The sequence below is a fragment of the Saccopteryx leptura genome, chromosome 1, assembly GCF_036850995.1.
Source record: "Saccopteryx leptura isolate mSacLep1 chromosome 1, mSacLep1_pri_phased_curated, whole genome shotgun sequence".
In the NCBI taxonomy this organism is placed as follows: Eukaryota; Metazoa; Chordata; class Mammalia; order Chiroptera; family Emballonuridae; genus Saccopteryx; species Saccopteryx leptura.
Window position 1 is genome coordinate 56776031 of NC_089503.1, and position 12207 is coordinate 56788237.

At 41.4% G+C, this 12207-nt stretch overlaps 1 protein-coding gene across 5 annotated transcripts in view; it reads left to right on the forward strand.

The window, feature by feature from the left end:
• NUP98 (nucleoporin 98 and 96 precursor) overlaps nucleotides 1-12207 on the forward strand; it is a 136268-nt gene that overhangs the window by 11122 nt on the left and 112939 nt on the right. For all 5 annotated transcript variants that reach the window (XM_066367287.1, XM_066367314.1, XM_066367324.1 and 2 more), the window contains exon 2: nucleotides 10036-10139. In XM_066367287.1, coding sequence (XP_066223384.1) covers nucleotides 10064-10139 — 76 coding nt within the window. In that variant the 5' untranslated portion in view covers nucleotides 10036-10063. The remainder of the gene's footprint in view (nucleotides 1-10035; nucleotides 10140-12207) is intronic.

Consider the following 12207-nt stretch of genomic DNA (forward strand, 5'->3'; position numbering starts at 1 on the left):
CATTTGTATAACTTTCTGTTGTCAGAGAGCAGCAAGCTTGCTTAGTAATTCAGATAGCCCTAAAAGTTGGCAGTTGCTCGGTTGTTACTGTGTGTCGGGGTCTATCACTTCTCTGGCAGAAAACTTAAGTTTTGCCTGACCAGGCAGTGGCGCAGTGGATAGAGCGTCGGACTGGGATTCGGAAGACCCAGGTTTGAGACCCCGAGGTCGCCAGCTTGAGCGCGGGCTCATCTGGTTTGAGCAAAAGTTCACCAGCTTGGACCCAAGGTCGCTGGCTCCAGCAAGGGGTTACTCGGTCTGCTGAAGGCCCGCAGTCTAGGCACGTATGAGAAAGCAATCAATGAACAACTAAGGTGTTGCAATGCACAATAAAAAACTAATGATTGATGCTTTCCATCTCTCTCCGTTCCTGTCTGTCTGTCCCTGTCTATCCCTCTCTCTGACTCAATCTCTGTCTCTGTAAAAAATAAATAAATAAAATTAAAAAAAAGAAAGAAAAGTTAAGTTTTGTCATTGTACCCAGAGTTCACAAAGCTCACCGAATTTGGATGTATAAACCAGGACATTAGTTTATTGAGCTTCATTTGGGACACTGGGGGAATATTGGACTACTGGTATCTGTTGTTATGGCTACCTCTTTCTTGTATCTGACAGTCTGAATTGTTAATTAGAAGATTGAGTATAGAGAGCAGAGTAAATTTTAAGGGCATTGTTTTTTGCTGTATACTGCTATTTCATTTTGATTTTTTTTCTTTCCAAATATATCTTAAGCACACAGAAAAATACAATGAGTATAAGAATGTTTGTTCATAAAGAAAGTGGGTTAATCTATAAGAAAGTTCATCTAGGCTGTGTGGATGCCTTATAAATTGTCAATCCATAAGAGAGTTTCCGGTGACTAACTCCCATGTTTGCCAGAAAAACGTCTTTTTCTCCTGATAGGGTTGGATGAATACTGCCAAATTTTGATTTTATATTCTTATTTATAGTGAGTGCAAAGGTGTTTCTCTTTAGTTGTCAGTGTTTTTCTCTAGGACAGCTCTAGACTGTGGACTCTAGGAGCACAGCTTCAGGAGTCAGTGTAGTCATACATCACACAACACGGAAGTGTGTTGTTGCATGATTTCATCTTGCCAATATCATATAGTGTGCTTACACAAATCTAGATGGTAAGTATATACACTGAGATTATATGGTATAATCTTTTTTTTTTTAATTTTTATTTATTTTTTACAGAGACAGAGAGTGAGTCAGAGAGAGAGATAGACAGGGACAGACGGACAGGAACCGAGAGAGATGAGAAGCATCAATCATTAGTTTTTCATTGCGCGTTGCAACACCTTAGTTGTTCATTGATTGCTTTCTTATATGTGCCTTGACCGCGGGCCTTCAGCAGACCGAATAAAACCTTGCTGGAGCCAGCAACCTTGGGTTCAAGCTGGTGGGCTTTTCCTCAAACCAGATGAGCCCGCACTCAAGCTGGCAACCTCGGGGTCTCGAACCTGGGTCCTTTGCTTCCTAGTCCGATGCTCTATCCATTGCGCCACCTCCTGGTCAGGCTGTATGGTATAATCTTATGGACCACTGTCATCTGTGCAGTCCCTTGTTGACCAAAACATCATTATGCGGAACATGACTATAATAGCTTTGTGATCTGGGGCAACTTCTTGTGCCTCAATTTTACCATTTATAAAATAGGATAAAAACATCACACTGTATTTGGAGATTTATATGAGATAATTCCTAAAAAGTGCTTAGAGCAATGCCTGAGACATAGTATGAACTTTTTTTTTTTTTAAGAGACAGAGAGTCAGAGAGAGGAGGGATAGACAGGGACAGACAGGAACAGAGATGAGAAGCATCAATCTTTAGTTTTTCGTTGCACATTGTGACACCTTAGTTGTTCATTGATTGCTCTCTCATATGTGCCTTGACTGCGGGCCTTCAGCAGACCAAGTAACCCCTTGCTCGAGCCAGCGACCTTGGGTCCAAGCTGGTGAACTTTTGCTCAAACCAGATGAGCCTGTGCTCAAGCTGGTGACCTCAGGGTCTCGAACCTGGGTCCTCGACATCCCAGTCCGACGCTCTATCCACTGCGCCACCGCCTGGTCAGGCGTGAACTCTTAATGTTAGCTAGTATTACTCAGTAATGTATGATATTCTTTAAACTTGAATGGATTTAGAAGTTCCATTTCAGTCTCTAGACTTATTTACCTTTTTTATTTTAATTTTAATTTTTTTATTTTTCTGAAGCTGGAAACGGGGAGAGACAGTCAGACAGACTCCCGCATGCGCCCGACCAGGATCCACCCGGCACGCCTACCAGGGGGCGATGCTCTGCCCCTCCGGGGTGTCGCTCTGTTGCGACCAGAGCCACTCTAGCGCCTGGGGCAGAGGCCAAGGAGCCATCTCCAGCGCCCGGGCCATCTTTGCTCCAATGGAGCCTCGCTGCGGGAGGAGAAGAGAGACAGAGAGGAAGGAGAGGGGGAGGGGTGGAGAAGCAGATGGGCACTCCTCCTTTGTGCCCTGGGCGGGAATCGAACCCTGGACTTCTGCACGCCAGGCTGACGCTCTACCACTGAGCCAACCGGCCAGGGCCTAGAATTACTTACCTTTTTTAAATGGGTTTTCTACATTTTTAAAAATGTAGAAAAATAGTGTAAATCTTTTACTATGCATATGTGTATCCATGTATAAGTGTATTGTCTCTTCTGTTTTATTTGAAGAATCTGTCTAATGTATCTTTTTTATAACTTGCTTTCTCACTAAATATCTTTTATTTGAAATAACACTTATAGTATAACTTTCTCCTAAAGTTCTGGTGATACCATATTCTGGGTACATACTTAGCAAAGTGCTCTTATTCACTCTTGTGGTTGGGTAATTTAAGGTTGATGGCAACACTACAAATAAATTTATAAGTATACGATTACCATATAAGGGAAACTGGGCGTGGTGTTGATGACTAAGGTCAGATGGGATAGGTACACATATACCCACTTTTACCTGTGTTACCTTACTTGTCTTATGCTCTTTCCTGTTCTTCTCTTTCTGGTCCCTCAAGGCTGAGTTCACATTCTAAATCCCCAGGAATATTCTCTCACATTTCCTGTTCATTTTCTGACTTAATTTTGATTTTCTATTATGCTTTCTGATTTTGGAGAGGGGAAGGGAGAGACAGACAGAAAGATTGATCTATTTCTGTATATCCCAACTGGAGATCAAAAGATCAAACCAGCAACCTTTATACATCAGTAAGACACTCTAAGCAGCCTGCCGATCTGGCCAGGGCATGGCTTCTTTATATCTTTAGTTAAAGGACTTCTGTTCTGCTAGATTTTAGGTGTTCTGAATGATGGTTGTTCTGAAGTGGTTGTGGGAGGTTTTGAGTAATGCTGTTACCTGCTCCTCCATGTTGACAAGAACAAATTGTGATACTGTTTTAATGAAGGCCTAGGCCAATCTCATGGAGAGTGTAAAGCTGAGATCACCCTTTTTTAGAGTTATTTCAAGTTGGAGCAAAGTGGCCTGGCTTTGGATGTAGGCTGTCCTAGAAAGAAGATAAGGTTTTGGTCAGGCAGCTTTCTTCAGCAGAGAGAGTTCTGAAAAGGACTAACAGCTGAAGATTGTCATCTGGTACTACTTTTTAGCAGCTAGGGCAACAAATCCTTCAGTCCTGTGTAGTTAGTGGTGTTATTACAGTTTCCGTTATAGAGAGTCAGAATCAAGTTAACATGTAAACAAATCATAATGTTCCGTGGAAGCCCAGAAGAATGACTAATTGCTAGAGGGAGTTAGAGAAGGCTTATAGAAGAGATGCCATTTGAAATATGTTTTAAAGAATGAATTAGTAGGTTGGTTGTTAGGGGCAAGGTTAGAGAGGGGGCCATATTTCATTGAGTCAGTGACATTTCATAGCATAGTCAAGAAAATGATTTATTCAAAGAGCAAAGGGTTAAATGTGTTAGCCATTCCTGATAGAATCATGATAGAAATTATGAGACTGTTGTTAAAATCTTGGCTTGCTTCCATGGTGATAGTTGTGTTTTTTTTCTTTTTTCCATTGATTTGAGAGAGCGAGAGAGAGTTAAGAAGGGGAAGAGAAAAAGAAAAGGGGAAGAGAGAGAAAGAAGCATTAAATAATGCTTTCACTTATTGTATTTCCCCATGTATAGACGATCCCATGTATAAGATGCACCTTGATTTTGGGCCCAAAATTTGAAAAAAAAAAAGTATTACATAAAGTTATTAAACTCAAGTTTTACTCATCATAAAATTCATAGAACTCATCATTGTCAAAACTCCCATCCATTAGCTCAGGGGTCCCCAAACTACAGCCCGCGGGCCGCATGCGGCCCCCTGAGGCCATTTATCCGCCCCCGCTGCACTTCTGGAAGGGGCACCTCTTTCATTGGTGGTCAGTGAGAGGAGCATAGTTCCCATTGAAATACTGGTCAGTTTGTTGATTTAAATTTACTTGTTCTTTATTTTAAATATTGTATTTGTTCCCGTTTTGTTTTTTTACTTTAAAATAAGATATGTGCAGTGTACATAGGGATTTGTTCATAGTTTTTTTATAGTACGGCCGTCCAACAGTCTGAGGGACAGTGAACTGGCCCCCTGTGTCAAAAGTTTGGGGACCCCTGCATTAGCTTGTCCTCATCTGTGTCTGATGATGAATCACTGCCTTCAACAATGAGCACAAAAACAAGCACGAGCCTGACCTGTGGTGGTGCAATGGATAAAGCATTGACCTGGAAATGCTGAGGTCACTGGTTCGAAACCCTGGGCTTGCGTGGTCAAGGCACATATGGGAGTTGATGCTTCCAGCTCCTCCCCCTGTCTCTCTCTCTCCTTTCTCTCTGTCTCTCTCTCTCTCCCTCTCTCTCTCCTCTCTAAAATGAATAAAAAAATAAAAATTTTAAAAAAACAAGCAGGAAATGCAAGTAAAAAAAGCCTACAACCACTGTATAAGACACACCCAGTTTTTAGACCCCAAAAATTTTTATACATGGGGTATATGGTAGTTCTATTTAGTTGTGCACTCATTGGTTGCTTCTCATGTGCCCTGACTGGACATCGAACCTGTGACCTCATCATGCCAGTAGGATGCTCTATCCACAGAGCTACCCTGTCAAGGGCCATTGTGATAATTTTTAAAAAATATTTAGAATCTCAGTATGATTAGGGTTGACACTATGCCAAACTTGTCCTTGCTAGAACCAGAAAGGTAAGCTGAGCTCGAGTGAAAAGATTTTTTCTTTTTCCTGGGGGGGGGCAGGGAGAGAGACAGAGACAAAAAATTAAGCTGTTCCTGTATGTGCCCTGACGGGGAATTGAACCAGCAACCTCTGTGATTCCGGACGATGTTCCAACCAACCAAGTTATCTGGGCAGGACTTAATTTTTTATTTATTGTTTTTTTATAGAGATAGAAGAAGAGAGAGAGAAGGGAAGGGAAACATTCATCTGTTCCCATTTGTACCCTGCCTGGGGATCAAACCTGCAACCTTGTTGTTTGTGGACAACACTCTGTCATGCTGGAGGTTGAGGCTGGGCAGGTCCACATTGAATTCTTGCAGATGGTAAAGAAACTGCGGAGCCAGAAAGTGTTGGGCCATTCCCATTTAATAGAGTCTTAACAACAGTGGATGAGCAAACAGGCAGGGGAAATCCTCTTCTCAGGCAAATGAACTGCAAAATGGCCCCTCACAGTGGTAGGCAGACAATCCGCAATCTGCTGAGGGCAAACACCTATATATAGCCTTACATAGACTATACACATGTGACACTGACATGTGCTCACACACTAATCAAAGTACAAACAAGCAAGCCTACTAATACAGCTGTTTCCCCAACACACTCTAACTGACTAAGCTAACTGGCCAGGGCCGAGTGAGATGATTTTGAAATGTATGTGAATCTAGTTCTCTGTGTTAAGATGATTAAAAATCAAATTTTGATTATTAGGAGCTATAGATTTGGTCTGTTGAACCTAGTGCCACTAAAGTCTTCTATAAGGAACACTTTCACAGAGGAAAAACTGTATTACCCAATTTTTGAATCCTGGTATGTTTGCTTTATAGATAATGTTAGATTTACATGAACAAATTGCTTGCATGGAGGTGATTAAGAAAATGGGTGGCAAATTTAGCGTGATAACTGTAATACAACTCAAAGTTTTTGCCTTACTGATGTGTCAAAAAACTTGGTCAAAAGTTACAGTAAAGTGGACCTAGTGGGGGCAGTGACCCAAGAGAGCCATATGAGTGAGATTGCAATTAAAATGACTTGGTCCAGATATCCTACTCCTAGCACAATTGTCATTTCTAATGAACTTTGAAAAGCAAATCTATAGACAGACTTATAGAGGTCTAGAGTTCTGCTAAGTACTTCCAAGAATGTTTCCCCTAGAGATTACCAGTTAATATGGTAAAGGTCCATTCTGTCAGTTTATGACTCCTAATAAATCAGGATGCAGGAAAATTAGAGTACATCTTATTACTGAAAGAAAAAATGATCAAATGAAATATAGCCTCTAGTTCCAAGGGAATGCATTAAAGTTAATTGAGGAGTCTCTCAAAATACAATTGTCCAGCTCAACCAGGCAGTGGATAAAGCATTGACCTGGGATGCTCAGGACCTAGTTTTAAAATGCCAGGGTCGCCGGCGTGAGTGTGGGATCATACACGATGCCATGGTTGCAGGTTTGAGCAAGGGATCAGTGGCTCGGCTGGAGCCCCACTCCCCCATCAACCAAGGGACACAACAGTGAGTTGATACTTCTCATCTCTCTCCCTTACTGTCTGTCCTTTCTTCTCTCCCTCCCTCCAACCCGCCCTCTCTCTCTTTCTCAAAAAAAAAAAAAAAAAGATGCAATTGTCTTGTAACACTGGTGGTTGAGGCCAATCAGGTTCGCATTGAATTTGGGCAGATGATAGAGGAACTGCAGAGCTGGAAAGCATCAGGCCATTCACGTTTATTGGAGACTTGCAGAGATGGGTAAGAGGAAACTGCTTTTTGCAGTCGAGGGCAAGGGATCAGGAAAACCACCCTTCATGGTGGTGGTGGCAGCTGAGGGACTCAGGGAACCACGTCTCTCAGTGGTGGGAGAGCTATCTGGGAGAATCGCAACTAAAGAAAAACATCTGGCCCTGGCCAGTTGGCTCAGTGGTAGAGCGTCGGCCTGGCATGCAGGAGTCCCGGGTTCGATTTCCGGCCAGGGCACACAGGAGAAGTGCCGATCTGCTTCTCCATCCCTCCCCCTCGCCTTCCTCTCTGTCTCTCTTCCCCTCCCACAGCCAAGGCTCCATTGGAGCAAAGTTGGCCCGGGCACTGAGGATGGCTCTGTGGCCTCTGCCTCAGGCCCTAGAATGGCTCTGGTTGCAACAGAGCATCGCCCCCTGGTGGGCATGCCGGGTGGATCCCGGTTGGGCGCATGGGGGAGTCTGTCTGACAGCCTCCACGTTTCCAACTTCAGAAAAATACAAAAAAAAAGAAAAGCATCTGTCATTTTTCATAGAGACACACAACAAGGCTTCCTGCCATGTGCTCACGTACTAATTGTGCCAAACTGCTTGCAGCCGGTAAGCCAGCAAGCACGCCTAACACAGCTGTTTTACCCATGGTCTTGTATTCCAACCCAGGACATTTTGGTTCAGTATTTCTAGAATGGGACCTGGGAGGATGTATTTGAAAAGCCTGCCAACTGATTCTGATCTGGCCATCTTAGACCACTGGTTTCAGTGAGCTTTGTTTAATCATATAGTTATTAAATTCGTAGGTGTTGCCTGACCTGTGGTGGCGCAGTGGATAAAGCCTTGACCTGGAATGCTGAGGTCGCCGGTTTGAAACCCTGGGCTTGCCTGGTCAAGGCACATAGGGTAGGGAGTTGATGCTTCCTGCTCCTTCCCACCTTCTCTCTCTCTCTCTTTCTCTCTCTCTCTCGTCTCTAAAATGAATAAATAAAAATAATTTTTAGGTGTTGGGATAAAGAACTAAATGTAAATTTTTTCTAGGAGAGTTTAGTTTAGCTAGATTATTAATTTTCATAAAAGCATTATTAGGTATTTAGGAATAGCTTCGTCTTTTCAATATTGCACAAAATGTTTCAGGTGTTAGAATCCCAGAAGTGCGAATGGGGCACAGGAACATTGTTGGGAGTACCTCAAAATGTTATATTTAGTTCTGTTATATGGACAAAGCATGGTTTTACCGGAAGAAAAACACTGTATTATGTGTATAAAATAGGAAAATCACAGTAAAAAAATCCAAATAAGCATAATTGACTGTTTAATGAGTTTTTATATAAAAGTAGTTTAGTAATTATTTTCTTGTCTACTGGCACATAAGTGGTAGTTAGTAGTTGTCTTTGGTATAAGGAAGATTTATGGAAGAAGAAAGCTTTTACTTTTGAGTAAACTATACATTTAAATTGTTTTTATTCAAATCGAGGTGAAAAAAACCAAACTTCTCCTTTGTTCTTCCTTTTTTTTTTTTTGGTATTTTTCTGAAGCTGGAAACGGGGAGAGACAGTCAGACAGACTCCCGCATGCGCCCGACCGGGATCCACCTGGTACGCCCACCAAGGGGCGACGCTCTGCCCACCAGGGGGCAATGCTCTGCCCCTCTAGGGCATCGCTCTGTTGCGACCAGAGTCACTCTAGCGCCTGGGGCAGAGGCCAAGGAGCCATCCCCAGCGCCCGGGCCATCTTTGCTCCAATGGAGCCTCGGCTGCGGGAGGGGAAGAGAGACAGAGAGGAAGGAGAGGGGTAGGGGTGGAGAAGCAGATGGGTGCTTCTCCTGTGTGCCCTGGCCGGGAATCGAACCCGGGACTTCCACACACCAGGCCGACGCTCTACCACTGAGCCAACCAGCCAGGGCCGTTCTTTTTTTTTTTTTTTTTAATGGAAGGGCTTTTTTTTAGAATATATAACTTTTTAGATTTTATTTATTCATTTTGAAGAGAGGAAAGAGACAGAGAGAGAGAGAAGGGGGGAGGAACAGGAAGCATCAACTCCCATATGTGTCTTGACCAGGCAAGCCCAGGGTTTTGAACCAGCGACCTCAGCATTCCAGGTTGACGCTTTTTTAAAAAAAAATTTTATTTACTTTTTTAGATTTTATTCATTTTTATTAGAGAAGGAGAGAGAGAGAGAGAGAGAGAGAGAGAGAGAAAGAACGAGAGAGAACAGGGGGAGGAGCAGGAAGCATCAATTCCCATATGTGCCTTGACCGGGCAAGCCCAGGGTTTTGAACCGGCGACCTCAGCATTCCAGGTCGACGCTTTATCCACTGCGCCACCACAGGTCAGGCCAGGTTGACGCTTTTATCCACTGCGCCACCACAGGCCCGGCTCCTTTGTTCTTGTGAAGCATTTTGATTTAGTTCGTTAAGTGACTGAGTGCATAGTTTAGATATTGGAGGATAATCATTTATGTGAGGTTTTCGCCAGAGATAGTCTGTAATATTTCTAGAAGTAGTAGAAAATAAGAAGGAAACCATAGAGAGTAGTCTTAAGAAGTAATCTCAAAGACAGTGTTAGGTATCAGAATCTGTGGGATTTGGGCATGGGAAGAGGAGTGTGCATAATTTGAAAACATTTAATACTACAACATTTTATATACAAAGGGAGGAGGGAGTTTCTTATAATGAACTGGTTAGAATAGCAGACTATCATTGTAATTTTTGATGGGAATTGTGCATAATCTCCTAGGTGATGCACATGTCAATATCTGGCATAGTGGACCTGAAATCTTCATTAAAGGAGGGGGTTTAAGTTTAAAAAAGGTTGAAAAACATTGTTTTAAAGGACTGGTTTTTGGTGGGATCTAAAGTTTAACTTTATATTATGGTATTTATTGAGCTCCATTTTACAAGGTCTATTTTATCATACAGAGTTTTAGGATATTGAATGAGAGTGAACATTATGCAGCAATTTGAACAGGCCTAAAAGTTCATGGCCTGATTACATTTTTTGAAATAATTATATTGTATTTACGGTCTCAAAACAGTGATCATTTTTTCTTCTTTCCAGCTTTCTGAAGCAAAGACTCATTTTGAAGATGTTTAATAAGTCATTTGGAACACCCTTCGGGGGTGGTACAGGTGGCTTTGGCACAACTTCAACATTTGGGCAGAGTAAGTTTTAAAATTTTCAAAAATGGTGGTGGAGGGAATCCTAAGCTATTACTAAGAACGAATCTAGATAGGAATTTTACTCATACTTTGGTTTTTATAACAAAGGCTTTTTGAAAAGTGATTAGGATAAGATCTTGTGAAATTTTCTAAGAAAATAGAAATAAATTCTGAGTTCATGTTTTTCTGATTTTCAGTAGTACTTAAAATATATTTATATTTGTTCTTTTAGCAGAAAGCTAGTTTCTAATTTTCAGATCTTAAATAACTTTTTAAATATTGAAGCCTAATGCAATTATTGAATAAGTGCTCTGGGGTTAACTGTGTAAGATATGAACTGTTAACAAAACTGTTAAATGTCTTGTTCCTAATCCCCATCAGCTTTCCTGAGATCCACTTCCCTTCCCACCTAGTGTTGTACCTGACACTAGTTATCTATACAACCCTTTTTTATTCACTCATGTTTAAGCCTTTTTCTAAAAAAAGGTTTGTGTGGAGTTTTTGAGGCAACATTGGTTAATATAAGTTTCAGGTATACTGTAGCATGCTCACCACAAAAAGCCTAGTTACTGTTGCCATACATTTTACTCCCTTTACCCACTTTAACACCCCTTGCACCCCCATCCTGTTTGCTAACCACCAGTCTGTTGTATCTGAGTGATTTAGATATTTTGTTCTATTTTTTTTATATTCCACATATGAGCGACACCATACTGTTTTTGTCCTTTTTTTGTCTTAGTGTAAATACGCTGGAGCTCCATTCATGTTGTTGCCAATGACAATGTTTAGTGTTTTTTTATGACTGAGTTTATTGCGTGTGTATATATGTGTGTATATGTATGTTTATATACGTTTCACAGATTTATCCATCCATAAATGGACACTTTGGTATTTCCATATCTTGCCATTATAAATAATGCTGCAGTGAACATAGGGGTGCATGTATCTTTTCAGATTAGTGTTTTCATACTCTTCAGGTAACTACCCAGAGGAAGAATTGCTGGTTCATATGGTAGTTCTATCCTTAACTTTTTGAGGGACCTCCATACTGTTTTTCATAGTGGCTACACAAATTTACAACCACACTAACATTGTTGTTCCATATCTTCAACACTGTTTCTTGTCTTTTTTGTAAAAGCTGTTCTAATGAGTGTGAGGTGATTATACTTAAACAAAAGTATAGTAAACTGTCATGTACACTGCTCACAAAAATTAGGGGATCAGGAATGTGCTGATACTTAGTACTTTCAGCCTTTTGTATATAGTGCATTTTCACCAATAAAATAAAAGTTGGTTTTATATCTCATTTGCATAATTGAACAACTTTCTTTGACTTGTTTGCTTTTCTGATGTTCTTGTTTAGTAAAAAATCCTTTTTTTTTTGTCACTTCATATTCATTTTGAAATATCCTCTAATTATTTTTCATGAGCAGTATACTTGTCTTCCTGCTTTAGCAATCACCATCTTCCTAGTCTTGTTTTTAAATTTCTTTTTAGGGGAAGAGGAGCAGCAGAATAGCATATTTTAATGCAAATCTCAGAAATTTACTCTTACTGATGAGAATTTTTAAAAAACGTAACTACAAACATCAATCATACCTCATAAAGATTGTAATAGAGAAAAATATTCAGGTGTCTGCTGACCTCTAAAGTTCTCTACATCTAGGTCCTTGGTTTTTAAATTAAAAATGCCCGTAAGAATCACCTTTTTGTTAGAGCATCGGCCCGGCATATGGATGTCCTGAGTTCGATTCCTGACCAGGGCACAGAGGAGACGCGCCCATCTGCTTCTCCACCTGTCCCCATTCTCGCTTCTCTCTCTCTCTCTCTCTCTCTCTCTCTCTCTCTTTTCTCCCCTCTTGCAGTCAAGGCTCAGTTGAAATGAGTTGGCTCTGCGTTCTGAGGATGGCTCCATAGCCTCTGTCTCAGGCACTAAAAAAATGGGTCCAGTTGCAACTGAGTAAGGGCCCTAGATGGGCATAGCATCGCCCCCTAGTGGACTTGTCAGGTGGATCCCAGTCAAGGTGCATGCGAGAGTGTCTCTGCCTCCCCTCCTCTCACCAAAAAAAAA